Source organism: Ambystoma mexicanum, chromosome 7p (genome assembly GCF_040938575.1).
Source record: "Ambystoma mexicanum isolate Mex_15411 chromosome 7p, UKY_AmexF1_1, whole genome shotgun sequence".
Taxonomy (NCBI): Eukaryota; Metazoa; Chordata; class Amphibia; order Caudata; family Ambystomatidae; genus Ambystoma; species Ambystoma mexicanum.
Genome location: NC_090939.1, coordinates 219,443,490 through 219,459,029, shown reverse-complemented (window position 1 = coordinate 219,459,029; position 15,540 = coordinate 219,443,490). Strand labels below are relative to the sequence as shown.

Below are 15,540 nucleotides of genomic sequence, written 5' to 3'. Positions count from 1 at the left end.
CATACTCTTTAAAACGCTGGAACGCATGGGGTTTGGGAAACAATACATTGACATGGTCAAAGCCAACTATACCTCCTCATCGATCAGGATAGCAATAAACGGGGAAGTCACTGAGAGTGTTAAGATCACTACGGGAACGAAACAGGGATGCCTGCTCTCCCTCCTCCTCTACACACTTTTTCTGGAACCGCTGCTAATTAAAATAAGGGAAACAAACCAAATTAAGGGTATAGAAATGGCAGGCAGACAACACAAGGTGATAGCCTACGCAGACGACATGCTCTTAGCACTAGAGGACCCAACACCTACCCTGTCCGGCGCCATGCGGTTGCTTGAATCTTTTGGGGACATATCGGGCTTAAAAATTAATAAGAATAAATCGGAAATCCTACATCTAGCCGGGAATAGAGAAACATTGGATAGGGATGCAGGGCATTTAGGCCTAAAAATAGCAGAGGAAGGTATTAAATACCTGGGTATAACACTCACGCACAAAGACTCCCTATACAAAAGAAATTATCCCCCACTACTAACCAAATTAAAAAAAGACCTAGAACGGTGGTCCCCGCTAAAAATCTCATAGTGGGGGAGAATCCAATCGGTGAAAATGAACACTCTTCCTAAACTACTGTACTATTTTCAGGCCCTCCCGATAACAATCCCGAAATCTTACTTCAAGACTCTGGCAAAGTCAATCTTATCGTTCATCTGGAATGGGAAACCCCCAAGAATCACTAGAACAGTCCTCACATCCCACATCAGACAGGGGGGACTTGCACTCCCACATTTTAGGAACTACTACCAAGCGGCGCAATTATGGATCCTGAAAGAATGGCTAGGGGACAACCAGCGTACAATCTGGGTGACCCAGGATAGGGCGGTCGCAAGAACACCTCTAGAGTATCTCCTATGGAAGCCGAAGCTCCATAGACACCCAAATTTACGTATCAGCGAGATCATGAAAGCAACATTGAACATCTGGGATGAGCAGACGAGGAAAGGAATCTTAACCACGGCAACCGCCCCGTTCACCCCTATATGCAGAAACCCTCAATTCCCACCGGGACTAGACCACAGCGCATATAAGAACTGGGAAGAGGCTGGATGCAGGAAAATAGGGGAAATGTTCCTGGACGAGGAAGTGAGATCATTTGCGGACTGCAAGATACTATGGAATCTCACAAACGCGGACAGGTACAAATAACAGCTCAGACATTGGTTAATAACACCTGAGATAACCCAAGCGGCGACAAGGGAACTGACCGCCTTTGAAAAATTCCTTCTTACTAACTCAAGGGAAAAGAAATTAGTCTCCGCCCTATACAACTTCATAAACACTCAGGAAAAGGACCTAAAATGGGCATACATGAAAAAATGGGAACGAACATTGGGAGAAGATATCACGACCCAGCAGTGGCAGTCTTTATGGGCGGACATCCCCAAACTTACGCGAGCAGCCCAGACCAGGGAAATGTGGATTAAGATAATCACACAGTGGCACTACACACCAGAGAGGCTCAACAACATGTATCCTCAAACGTCAAACAGTTAAACAGTTGCTGGAGAGGCTGCACGGAATCAGGCACATGGAGACACATCTGGTGGGAGTGCCAAGGAGTCAAAGGGTTCTGGAATTAAGTGATCTCGGAAATGAAAAAGATATTCCCAGGGGCGGACCAACTAGAGGAGAAAGTGTGGCTATGCAGACTGAAAGGGCAGTTTCCCAAAAAATACACCAGGGCGCAATGGAGAAGTTTCATGGGCCTGGTTATAGCGGCATGGGCCACAATAGCGCAGAACTGGAAGAAACAAGATCCACATGGCTACAAAAGGTCTGGTCGCAAATGACCATGGAAAAGATCACACGTAAGCTCCAGGGAACACTGGACTCCTTCATGAAGGAATGGGGTCGGGGGGAGGGGGGGAGTAGTAGAATACCTACAATCAGACTATATGGAGCAATGGTGCCCACACAACATCAGAGTTACGGACCTATTTGCCTCATAATTGATCCTGAGAACAACTGAACCCTGAAGCTCTTCCGGATGGGGGTGGGTAGGGGAGGGAGGGGGGGTGTTTGGGGGGGAATGTTGTTTACTTGTAACCAGTTATACATGTGAAAAATAATAAAAACGCGTTTAAAAAAAAAGAAAAAAAGACACACAGGGAAGTGGTAGGACAAGGATGAGGTGGCCCTGTCCCTCTAAAAGCATTTCCAGCATCACACCACTCTTACATGGACACAGAATGGAGGACAGGAAAGCAGAATTTCACCCGTGACCTCCGTATGCACCCAGGAGCCAGCTTACAGGTGGAAGAAAAACAGTTACCAGATGGAACTTTGACAGAGTTCCACGGAGGGCCAGTGAAGAGACCTTGCACAGGCCTGCTGTGCTGCATAACCAAACATGCACTTTCACCTGACTCTAAGATGGCCTATCTGGGATTTAAGCCCTCCACCACCACTGAGTGATCAGCAATGAAGTGGATTTAATACACTTCAGGAGGATTGCAGGGAGACAGGGCGGGCCCATTCATGAATGGGGGAGTGAAAGAGACTGGAGAATTACCAATCAGAGACATTGATGATTGATCAAGACAAATAAAAACTGTCCCAGTCCGTGGCAGGTGTGTGTGTCAGACTGTGTTACCGACCTTGAAACAGGAGACAGGAGACAGCCATAAAGGGAAAAAAGAGAACCATAAAAGCCTGCTGAGGGCTAAATCTCTGATTGTGGCAGAGATCTGATACATAGAAGAGAACACTAAACGCTTAGGGGGTAATCACATCCCTCACATGTGCCTAAAACGGAGAAGTGGGATCTCACAAGCTTATTACGGGCTAGAATACAGAGGCCCTGGATAAACACGTTGTAGAGAGAAAACATGAAGCCAGATTTGCCTACGAGGGCTTCCCATGTCTGGTGAGTGAAAACAGCACAGCCTGACAAAAGCTCCAAGCAATTCAGAGGAAATTTTTGCTCATAGGAGTGCATCAAAAGGTATCACCAGGCGACCCTGCATTTAGAGGGTGAGAAGATCTATATGCCAAATCTGTACCCATAATAGTGGGGGGAGCAGAAATATTTGCTGGGAGGAAGCTGATCACAGGCAATATGTTTAAGAATAGAAAATACCAATAGGACCAGTAGTTTCCTAGGCAGTATGACGAATCTGAGGATGTTGTCACTTCTCCCCTAGGGGGAGACCTTGCCCATGAAGGCACGGTGGTGCTTCCAAAGTACAATAAACCCCCTGGGGTAGTACACAAGGGGAGGATCACATGGGAGAAGAAGCCCCTTATGGGATTAGGGACGACCCTTCCCAGAGAATGCAGTATAATCCTGCTTAATCTCAAACCTCCTCTTTACTGAAGACAAACTGTTCTTTCCCATCTTTAGATAGGGCTAACATTCTTAGTTGCACAGTCAGTCAACTTAATACTTTAGATCTGACTAGAATACCAGGTGACACTATTATTTTTCCATATTAAGATCACACAAGTACTGTGAAGAAGATGCCCAGGATGATGCAGATCACTCCACAGAAACGGAGTGAACGGTCTAGTCTTCTGCCATATTAGATTGGTGCAGAGCAGCTCAACAGGGAAGTGCAAGAGTACAAATACCTGTCAGCTGGGACGCCGAGAGAGAGCTACCCTCCGAGGAAAACAGCCAAGAGCAGCTGGAAGGCAATGAGCAGCCATGAGGACCACACTGGCGAGTCCTGTAAAGAAGGTGGAGAAGACCTGCACAGAGGATGGAGCTACACCGTTGGAAGTGCAGGAAGAAGGGACTGAGTGAGCAAGCACCGAATCAACCTACGGGCGCCCCCTAAAGCAGAGAGCTGCAATGTGGAGAAGAAGGACGCTAAAGGTTGCGAAGCGACGAACAGCAAAGCCAACTCCCCAAGTGCTGCCGAACCCTCACGGGAAGGCTCCGTTCCTCGGGAGATGTGAACCAAGAGAAAAGGTACGCAGGCATACAGAGAAGGGTGGGTGGTCGAGGGAAGCCAGGGGAGAAGTGTGGAAATCATTTGAAAAGGGTCAGGGACGCTAAAAGCAAAGTGAGAGCCTGGGACGGGCACCCCCATGAGAACAGAAAATGAAAGGGTCTGGGACCTTGAAAGTAATCGAAGGAAGGGAAAGAGAACCACAGGCTTGGCAGGGAAGTGAAGCAAGCCATGATGAATACAAATTGCGAGTCTGCGATCCGCACCCATATAAGAAACCATTCCTGAAAACCACAAGAGGGTCTGGGACCCTGAAGAATGTTAAGACATTTGAAAAGGAACACATACTTGACAGTAGAGTAAAACAAGTCGTGTTGTTGCCGCATTGTGAGTCTGGGACCTCCACCCATATGTAAGTGACACGTGCTTGGCAGGGGAGTAAACCAAGGCCTGGTGTTACAGTCTTGCGAATCTGGGACCTCCACCCATATGAGAGCCAAATAAGAGCGTCTGGGACCCTACGAGAAACCGAAGCTATCCATTATGGAAAAGGAGAAGATAAGCTCCTAAACGGCACCAGTCTGAAGGCACAGGAAAGGGCCAAACCCTGGTCACTGGAATATTGTTTGTTAAGAAACAGAACATTTGATGTTCCTTTGAACACTTCAGCAGTTCCCAAAGTCTGAAGTGGCAAGAACCATCACTATTAGTTTACTTTAGAGTTGTGGAGTCCTTGCACGTTAGTCTGTGGTTAATCGAGTTAGGGAAGAAGTAGTGCTTTGTGAAGACATTTGGGCATTCTGACAGTTTTCCTCATTTTTCCTTGAGCAGGGAAACCCCTCTTAATTTTAGGGATTGAAAAGGCTTTTCTCAAACCCCTTTACTTTTAAGAATATAAGTTTATAACCTAAATAATGCCTTGCTTATTTATGAGCCTTACTCCTGCACCCTCACAGCAGACTAGCACCATTTTGGGTTACCCCAATCTGATATCCTCAGTGTTATCTATATGCAGTCCAGTGATAGGGGAAACAAAAGGTAGTCCCCTATCATACTACTAAGATCCAGCAACAAGCAGATGTATCCATCCTGACACCTTCAATAGTTATGCTACTTGTGTTTTGGATAGAAAACGCTAAGCTCTACAGGCATTTATCCAATCCATCCTGTTACTTGCAAATAGAGGTGTGACTACACTTAAGACTTATTTGTTCTGTTGATCCTATGTCACAATACATAAATGAAGACCCAAAGAAAACGGTGGGGTGATGACAGAAGAGCCACTCATTTTTATGTTTGACAAGAGAAAAACAACTTTATATCAACAAAAATGTATCAACCCTTCTAGTATATCATCTTGCAAGATTATAATTATAATTGTGCTTTTATAACCCGATTAATAACGGAGCCAGTTTCTAGCAAGACTGGGATTCAAACCTCGAAGACGAACGCGTTGCCGCTGAGCAAAAGAAAACGGTTGCTGTATCTCAATCAAAATGGCTGTCAGATGAACTGGCATGATGAACACTTGCCAACAACCCTCTCATCAAAACATTGTCCACTGAAAAAAACAGGCATGTTTCATACGTATCAAAATTTTGTTTAAGCATGTACAAATGCAGAACAAAGATGTCGGCCAGATGAAAACAAAGCTGCATGTCAGATGCACTGGAGACAGGGACAGTAACGAAAGGGTACACAGGGAGCTAGGAAATGGGTTAACAGCAGCAGGAGGGATACACAATTAGAATCAATAAACATTGATTAAATGGGTTGACCCTCTCTTCGTTTCCTTGTCCATACTTATTCACGATGTGAAATGACCGAGGACAAGGTACTGAAATAAGGGTCAACTTGTTTAGTTAATCAATGTCTATTGAGCTCTCTCACCACAAATAATTGTCTAGCACCAAGCAAATGACAGGAGTAAATCGTAGTGTAGCCACACCCATCAGTTAAACACATAGAGAATCTGCTCAGTCAAACTGCACCATTAAGTAAACAATTGAAGGAAAAGACAAGACTTACGAAACAAAAGTCAGCCAATACATTTCCTTATAAAAGGACAAAGAGCATTAAAAGAAAATGTCAATGCAAAAAAGAAAATCAGCAAGTGTATTACAGTCACCAAACAAATTAAACAAAAAATAAATTAAAAATTAAAATAAGTACTATAGAACCTGGCAAACCCACCACACTTCAACTATTCTGCCACAAAGAATTAGCAGTAGAGCATATTGTAAAGCGGTTTCTTTACCCAAGATTCAATACAAATGGACATTATGCCTTACCTGAATATTGACAAAAACACCATGGTAGGTCTCATACAAAACTTTATTGCCCTTCACGTGAAGTGGGAACTCAAAGGGGATTTCAGTCTTGCCACTCGGAAGCTTCCCTTGCTTTACCATCTCTATAGTGTTGCTGATAACCTGAATTGGCTGAAGTACAATACGTGGACACATTAAACTCCAGGACATTTCATGTATATTTCTACAAGAAAATATGTGCAAAGGAAAAATCAAGTGAATCATTCTTTCCATATTCGGTGAAGCATTCGAGAACAGTTTAATTAGTGTATTCATGGTGTTTTCTTAGGCACCGCAGATGTTGCCTTGCGGCCAATCCAGACTGGTTGTATAAAAGAAACATGCAACATGTAAACCAACACTAATTTGAAATAGGTGGTAGGAAAAAACAAAAAATAACAGCTCAATATCAACAAACGTTATTTGTTAATCATTATTAGGTTCTAATGAAAAGGTATGGGTGGCGATTGGCCACATCCCCTACTGGGCCAATACGAAGTAGCGTTACTAAGGGTAAAAGGTGGAGTAGACCAGAATAGGTAAAAATGCATTATCTGTGGTAAGAGTCCAGGCCAGAAAAGTTTTACTCATTTTTGCCACAAGATAAGTAATCTATCAAACGTTTTCAGTTGGTAAGATAGTTAAGTTGGTCCATTTGTTACTGACTTTCTACAGTGCGGCTTGATGCCACGAGATGCTTTACTCTAATCGAGTCCAACCCAGCGGACCACTGCACGAGGCTAGCATTGGAGCTGCCACAACTGTGTTGAGTGGCGGCTGGCAGCAAGTGGTGAGCAGGTGTGCCTGGTGCACAATAGCACGGAACAACGCAGTACAACAGTGTGTAAAAGCTCTCAGGGGTGGAGAAACATTGCGTTGAGCATTGTCCATATGGCACTCAAACGCCGTGAAGAACTCAGGTGAACGGGGCAGCAGCGTTTATCAGTGGTGTATCAGCTGGTCGCTGGAGAGTTCGCATTAGGCGCTAATTTGCTGGTTTACTCGCTTGCTTGCTTAGGCTTGCTTCCATCCGTTTACAGCAGCGTATCTCCAGAGTACTCATTTCGCACTTGTTTCCCCAACTGCCCATAGTCCAATATAATAAGAGTGCGCTGAGTATTCTGTGGGTTGTATCATCTGCTGCTGGCTGTCCCACAGAAGGCGAGCGGTCGCCTAAGGAGTTTGGAGGAACTGTTATGCTCAATTTTCCCAGGCATACAACAGTACCTGGTATTTATCTCCTATTCTGTCCCTGCTGCGTTCAAAGTCCTTAGCTCTTTCCGATTGGCATCATTTTATTTGGCTCTGAACCGAGCTGTTCACCCACAGCCGTAGTTGCAGCCATAGTCGCTGCCCGAATCGAGCAGTGAGTGAATTCCGCACCCTGCCAGAGGAACGGATTTAGTCAGCGGGAGAAAACGGTGTGGGGTTGGAGGGGCATGGTCAAAGGCTCAGTATCTTGAAAGTGGCTTTCACGATAAGGTATTGCCACCTATGGAGCTAGCAGTATTTGTGATTTAAATACTGTGCTAAGGTGGTATTTGGCAGAGTGAGCTAGCGTCTGTTTAGGGTCAAGAGAGGCTTGTGCAAATCAGCGGGTGAGTCGCCAAATGTCAAGTGTAGGAAATGTGATACAGAGGAAATTAAAACGCTACAATTTAAGAAGCACGGAGCAGACGCCCCTAGATAAACTTATGGAAAACAATCTTTTAGCCCAAAAAGGTAGGATTTTGGGGAAGATTACAGTATTATTTCCATCGGCACCGCAGAGAACTTTTAGTGGGTCCTCACATTGCTGATGCATCAATGATATGGTTGGCCACGGATTATGTAGATTAAATATCTGGCCCGGGGCTACAGGACACAGAAAGATGAGCCAGTGCATTGTTTAAAGAGATATGCATCCATTTGGAAGACGAGATATCGGCCTGTGAGTCCCTAAGAATGTTTTGACTCCCCGGATAAGGATGAGTTGGAAGCGAGTCATGTACAGAGTGATCTCGAGATTCATCCGACCGGTAATGGGGCGAGGGTTATGTCTGGGGGCAATGGGAACTGCCCGCCCTCAGCAGTGTATTGCACGATGACTGACACAGAGGATGTCATAAGAAGCAGCGATAGCCCTTTACTGGCACGAAACCTGGTTTTCAATATTTACTACGCATATATGACAGCCGGGGTTCTCAAAGAGCTAAAAGACCTTTTATTGAAAGGTGATTTTAAGAGTCTACATGACAAGAGTAGATCGGTGGACTTAAGTAAGACCTACCAGCGATCATGCATAATCTTAATGAAGGTCATAGAAGGTAGGATGTGTGCATTTTCTTAGATCCCCCTAACAGAATTCTATCGCCTTAAGGTGACCGTTCTGGTGTTATACGTAACGGAATGGATACATTTCACCAGTAGGAATAACTTAGATATCCTGGAGGGAAGGGTCTTGAGAGGTTTTGGGCCTGCCTAGATCCACGCCAATGAGTGTAATATGCCTTGAATTAGGTCTTCAGTCGTGGTGTGCTCAATATCTGAAGCAATGCCTGTTTGCATATAAGGTGGCCAACATGGAAAGACCAAGTTTGGGGGCACATTTAAGAGAAATGATGGATGGTGGAGCCAATGTCTTTCTTCGGCATTATAACAAGCGCTGTACCAATTTTATAAAAGGGTCAATATTTTGAGTATAGACTCACAAGTAGTCATGAAAAGTAAAATCAAACAATGGGACGTGATTAAAGACCTGGAAGACCTTGACATAAGATTTATTGCAATAACGTGCTTTATTATACTCCGACAAAGGACATTAGACTCTACTTGGGAAAGTTCCCTGCACAGAAGTTCTGCAGGTGGTACTTCAAATTTAGATTAAATTGCCTACCCACATTGGAAAGGATTGTTCAGAGTTTGGATATCCCAAAGGAATTGTGGAAATGTCGAATGTGCAAAATAGAGGATGAGGATGTCAGGACTTTGAAACATGTGGTCATGAAAAGTCCTGTGACTGCTTCTGATCGAACATAATTTTTTTTTTTTTTTTTTTTTGCGTTTAATTGTTTTACAATTTTTGCAAAAACTTTCTGTTGGCTGTTGTTTTTCCGCCAATTATATTGCGGATCCTTGGTTACTGAAATTAAAATTCTCCCTGTTTCTATATTTCTTTCTTTAAAATCCATGTTTTTCTTTTTTTTTGTTTTTCTTTGTTTACTCTCGACTTAGTTTTTCTTCCAGTTTTAGACCTTCGAAAAATTTAGCTGTTGCTACTGTCAATGTTGTGGATTCTCCACTCATTAGCATGTTCCACCAGTCTTCATCACTGGTGGTGAGATGTTTCATTTTGTGTGGTCGTAGGTAGGTCGTTCTGAGACTATTTGTACCTGGGCAGTAAAGAAGTAGGTGTTGCACTGTTTCGATTTCTAGGGTGTCACAGTACCGACAGTTTGTGTCTCGAACCTGATTTCTGAGGTATAAGATTTCTTTCGTTTTTAGAATATTCAGACGTGCTCTCAAAAAGATTATACGCAGAGGTTTGTCTGGAAATTGTTTTAGATAAGTCCTTGTCTCGTCTATCCTTTGTGTGTTGATTGTGCGGTGACTCTGTGATGTGTGCTCCTCTGCTTTTTCCAAGGTCTCGATCCAATCATAGATTTTTAATTTTTTCTTGATTTTTTCTGGGGTACGTTCTATCTCCCATTCCGAACATCCGATTTTCTCTGAGTGCTGTAATAAGTTTTTGTACCATTTAGTCAGCATGTTGTTTTTTTGGTTCGTCATTTCTTGGTAGATGATATTCAGAATAATAGGTCGTGGAGTTCTTAAAATTTTTCCCAGGAACAGGAGTCCGTTTCTGATTACTACTGATTCCAGTGATTGAAAACATAGTTCTCTTCGGATTACTGCTGTTGGGGTTGAATTGGGTAGTCGCAAGACTTTGCGCCAAAACGCGCCTTCCAATTTTTTCCACAGTGTAGAAGGAAGATAAGGCATTGCTTCGGCCCCATAAGTTAGTGCTGGAGTGACTTTTGCTTTGAAAAATTTCAGTACTGGGAGGATGGTAAATTTTCCAAATTTCCTTTCCAGGAGTGTTGCTTGTGCAGCCAATGTTTTCATCTTTAAGATAAGGTGTTCTTGCATCGATAGTTCTATTTGGCTGCGAGATATTTTCACTCCTAAGTATGTAAAGGTTTTCACTGTCTCCAGCTTCTCCGAGTTGGCAAACCATTGTTGTCTTTTAGTTGGCCTGGATGATTTTTCTAGGATCATGATTTTAGTTTTGGCAGTATTCAGATCCAAGTCGTTCTTCTTTAGATAGCTTACAAGACTGTCTAGTTGGCGTTGCAGACCGATTGGTGTTTGATCCAGCAGAAGGATATCGTCCGCATAGAGCAGTCTTGTCACTTTCGATTCTCCTATTTTTGGAGGGAAGGAGCGTTTGTCGATTTCTGCATCCATTATGTCAGCCATGTACGCCTTATAAAGGGCCGGAGCTAGAGGGCATCCTTGTTTGACTCCTCTTGCTGTTGGTATACTTTCTGATAGTAGGCCAGCTTCGTTCAGGCGAACTCTGATTGAGGTGTTACTGTACAGTGCTTTGATAGGGTTGAGGAGTGAAGTAGGGCACCTTTGTTTTTCCAATTTGCACCATAGTTTTCTCCTGTTTACACGGTCGAAGGCTTGTACCAGGTCGATCGATGCTATGAAGATTGTTGGATAGCCCTCGGAGACTCTGGCCTTCAAAATACTAATCATCATAATGTTGACCGCGGTACCTAGATTTTTTTCAAAGCCTGTTTGTAGGGGATCTGCTGTGTGTGCCATTTTCTGCCAGTCTTGGAGTTTCTCTAGCATCAGGGATCCGAAGAGTTTGCCCAGCACGTCCAATAGTGCGATAGGTCTGTAGTTTCCTGGATCATCCTTCAGCCCCTTTTTGTAAATTGGAAGAATATTAGCTGTTCGCCATGTAGCCGGAATAGATTGTGTTGTCCTACATCTTTTAAAGATTTCTGTAATTAACGGGGCCCAGGTTTCCATCTCTTGTTTGAGATGTAAGTTTGTAATTCCGTCCGGACCTGGTGCACGGGAGTTATTTAGTTTAGTGATTTTCTTTCGAATCTCTTCCTCCGTGCATGCCACCCATTTAGTTTTTGCAGGTTTTGGTGGTCTTTTTTCCGATGTCTCAGTTTCTGCAAGTAGTTTTGTGAAGTGTTTTAGCCATCTGTCTTCTGGGACGTTGTTGGTGCTTGTTTTTGTTGGACCTGATAGTAGAGTCCAAAAATCGTTCGAATTTCTTTTGCAGACTGCTCTAAGCATAGTCTCTGCGTCTTCTCGGTACAAGATTCTTCTGAATGTTTGAAGCCACCGTTTATACTTTCTTTTTTGTTTATTCGCGAGATCTAAGTTTAACGGTGTGGGGTGTTTTTTGGCTTTCCTTAATGACTTACGTAGCTCAGATTTCTTTGAGCGGATTTCGTCGTTGTATTTATGCAGATGGTTTTTTTCTGGTTTCCTTGCGTACCTAGTTTGAAGGTAAGGTATGAGCAACGGGCGGTAGTCCAGATTTTTCAATGTGTTATTGTTTTCCCCTAGCTCTTTTTGTTTGTCAGACTCTGTAATCGAGGCTATTCCCTCTTTTGTGATTCGTAGTCGGTTTCCTTGGGTATTTATGGCCATCTTGGTTGACATGCTAAGTTGCGGGGGTTTGTTGGCATACCATGTCGCTTTGAGTAGGTTATGGTCACTCCGGGTGGATTCTACTATCTCAAAGCTTTTGATTAGTTGGTATAGATCCCTGGATACAAATATGTAGTCGATGGTACTTGCGTTTCCTTCTCCCTTCCAGGTTGGAATTCTCGGTCTAGTTATCTCCAGGGAATTTAGATTGTACAGATCTCTGGATTCCATCAGTTCTGCCCATGCAAGGCCTCTTGCTGTTGATTTTGAGCAAGTGTTTATTTTATTTCCTAAAGTTTTCACATCTTCTACCATTGGGCAGGTCGAGTTTAGGTCTCCACATATTAAAATGTGGTCCACATTGAGTGTTGTTGTAGCCAAGGTTAATATTTTTTCTATCTCTTTTAAAAAAGTGATTATATTAGTTTTGGCCGGGTTCCAATAGATGTTCAGCAGCAGGATAAGATCTTTGTTCTTTTTTCTCGTTGTGATTTCTTCTTTTGCCCATTCTAGGACAATCGCTTGGATTAGTGTGTCTGATACCAGGTTATGGACTATTCGGAGTGATCCGCCCGTACGGACGGCTGTTAAAAGGCCCGAAGTTGGGCAACCTTTTTCACCTTTCTGGGCCGGAGACAGTTGGATCTCGTAACCATCCATGCTGGGTGGCAACTGCAGCCAGGTTTCTTGTAGGCTTAGTAGGTCGAATCCGCCTAAGTTTATCTCCCCGGGTTCTGTCAGATGGATGTGGCCTCTAGTGTTCCATGATCCGATAGTGATTGTTTGCTCTTTGTTGTACAGAGCATTTGCCATCTTTGTTTGATCCCTTTCTTTACCCGAAGAGAAGCTCTTTGACTGCTATTTTCCAGTATAACGTGTTAATGCCTGAGGGAGCCATGTCCATATTTTTGAACTTTTTTTTCGCTAGATCTAGTCGGTTCTGGGTAGAGGATGTTTCTCTCATAGCGGTTTTTTCTGTTCCTGTACCCTCCTGCGGCCTGATTGGGCCATATATTTTCCTGGATTTGGTTTTTTCTGTATCCTCGTCATCGTCTTTGCGGTATCTTTTAATATGATGATCTTCTCTTGAGATTTCTTTTCTTGTTTCTTTTGTAATTTCTGCTGAGCTTGAGCCCTTAAATTTGCTAGTTGTTTCTCTCTCTACTTTTTTCGTATGTTCATAATTCCTCGGGCTTGCGGGATATTTTCTTTTTTCTTTCTGATTATCTTTTCTGTTCAAAGTATTCTTTGTCCAGTCATTGGTTTTACTTGTTTTATCTTCATAGCTGTCCTTTTGTTTTCTTTCGTTCGTTTTTTGGATCTTTTGTCCTCTCTCTTCTGCTGTCGTTTCTCGCAAGAGGTAGCCCCGATTCAAAAATTCTTTTGTCATCTGAAGCAAGAGTTTTTTTACAGTTTGGGACGTGATGTGTAGATAAATGCTGTCTGTCCGTCCCTTATGCGCAAATTCTACTATGTTTATGTCTATGCTTTTGATTTGGTCTCCATTTGTGAATTTGTCCAGGAGCTTCAGCATTGTTCTTCTATTCAGGATGGTTTTCTCTTCTGAGGTGGATCTTTTTTCAAGTTTTAATGTTCGTGTCAAGTTACTTTTGCGAGTAAATATCGCCGAATTTCTAGTTCGGTTTTGCTGAAAAGACTGGTCTAAGGGTCTTTGATTAGACCTGTTTCTCTTATCTGAAGATTTATCTCTTCTTCTATTGTCGCCCGTCTCGGTAGCTTGGCTTCTTCGTGTTCTTATCTCGCTTGCCTTGTCCTTCTGTCCTATGGGGGTCAAGTAAGTTTGTTGATATCGTCTATCGCCTCTCTTTTCTTTTTCTTCTTGTCTCTCATTTTCGAACGATCTTTTGCTGGACTTTGGGTAAGCTTCCTCGTTAGATCTTTGTCTGTACTCATGTTTGTTGAGCTTTCTTTTTGATAGACGGAACAGCGTTTTTCTTTCTGGGGAGATCCGATCTTTTTTATGTTCTGAATCCTCTAGTTTTTCTCTTTTTTGTTCAGCATTTCTCTTTTGTTTTTTATATTGGTTTTCCCTTCGGTTTTCTGCTGGTATTTCATTTTCCGCAAATGATACCTTCCTCTTTTTTGTCATGGAGGGAGGTATTTCAGACTCAGAAGTTTCGATTGAGTAAGTGCTGATGTTAGATATGTCGATCGTGCTCTCATCTGGCACCTGATTTAGATCTTTTTGATTTATCTGAGTGTTGCTGTTTTCTTTCATGGATAATTTTTTGTCTGTGATTGTTATCCATTTTGTCATTAGTTTGTTTGTTTTGGTTGTTTTTTCCACTTTCCTCTTGGCCTGTTGTATGTTGGCGTTTTCCAGTTCTTGTGGAGTTTTTGAATGATCGGCTTTCATTTCACTTTTTGTTAGTTGCTCCGTTACATTCAGCTGATCTCTCGGGTTCGTATGTTTTTTAATACTAGTTTGTTCTCGTGTGTCTATCTTGGGTTTATCTTTGTTGCACTTTTGTGCTGATCTCTCAGCATGCTTTTCTAGTGCTTCTGGTAGCTCTTTTCCGTTAGGGATCTCACTTATTTTCATCAGTATAGTTTGAGTGCTGTTATTCACGGATTTTTTCTTGAATTGAAACACGCCATTCTTTCCTTGATCTGTTTTATCCGTTTGTGTTCCTTGGTTTCTTGTGCTAGCCTTCCACGCTTCGAGAGCCAGAATGTATCCTTCTAAATGGGTCAGCTTTGAGTTTACAGATGCTAATATAGAGGTGTGGTCCTTTAACGTATCGTTGATGGTCTCATATAGTTTACCGAATGGTGTTAGACCAACTGTTACTGCAGACATTACTAGTTGTAGGTCTGGCTTTTTTCCAGGTGAGTTTTTTTCTTTTATTTTTGTGTTTTCTTGTCCCGGTTTGGTTTTGTTTGGGGTCGAATAGAGTGGGCGTAGAGCCTCCACCAAGGAATCTTCTTTTCTTTGCTGGCAAGTAGGTTTCAAATCTGGATTCGATTCTCTGCGCCGAACCATGTTTTTATAGTTTAGTATGGCTTCTGTCAGCTGTATTTCTTCTTCACTTCTTTCACGAATGGTAGTTGGTTTCTGTATATTCTCATGGTTTTTTTTTGCCTCCGTTGTTAGCGCTTCTTGATTTGGTTTTCTAATTTCTTCAGTTGCAGGTTTTTCACTTAGTATAGTTTTTTCCTTTGAAAATTCTTCTGTCAATGTGACTGTTTTTTTGTTATTCATACTTTGATTATTTAGGTTATATCTCGATTTCTGGTTGTTCTCATTTTCGTCAGATGACACTTTGGGTTCCAAAATACTTTCTTGTTCCTTGTTTTGAGTCGTTTTCTTTGCACATGTCCAAGTTTCAGTGTCTAATTTTGATTTTTCTGGTTTATCTTGAGGGGTCTCAATTTGGCCGAAGTGCCATCGTAATTGAGGTGTCGGGGTTCCTGTTGCCAGGGAATGCGTTGCTGGTATTTGTTTGAGTGGAATTCTTTGAGGGGATGGAGGGATTCCCTCTAGTATTTCCATATCAGAAAGTTCAAACCGATTCGTAGTTTTCCCTAACTTCTCAAAGAATCTTCCGATCGGGTTGTTTGTCTGGGGCGTCATTTTACCTTGTTTTTTTTTATG

General features: G+C 42.8%; 1 protein-coding gene across 4 annotated transcripts in view; it reads right to left on the bottom strand.

The window, feature by feature from the left end:
- The window catches only part of VPS26C (VPS26 endosomal protein sorting factor C), a 641,087-nt gene that overhangs the window by 495,895 nt on the left and 129,652 nt on the right, over positions 1-15,540 (bottom strand). For 3 of the 4 annotated variants that reach the window (XM_069636086.1, XM_069636089.1, XM_069636087.1), the window contains exon 3: positions 6,243-6,392. The exons of the other annotated variant lie outside the window; for it this stretch is intronic. In XM_069636086.1, the coding sequence (XP_069492187.1) occupies positions 6,243-6,392 (150 nt within the window). The remainder of the gene's footprint in view (positions 1-6,242; positions 6,393-15,540) is intronic. 4 annotated transcript variants of the gene reach the window in all.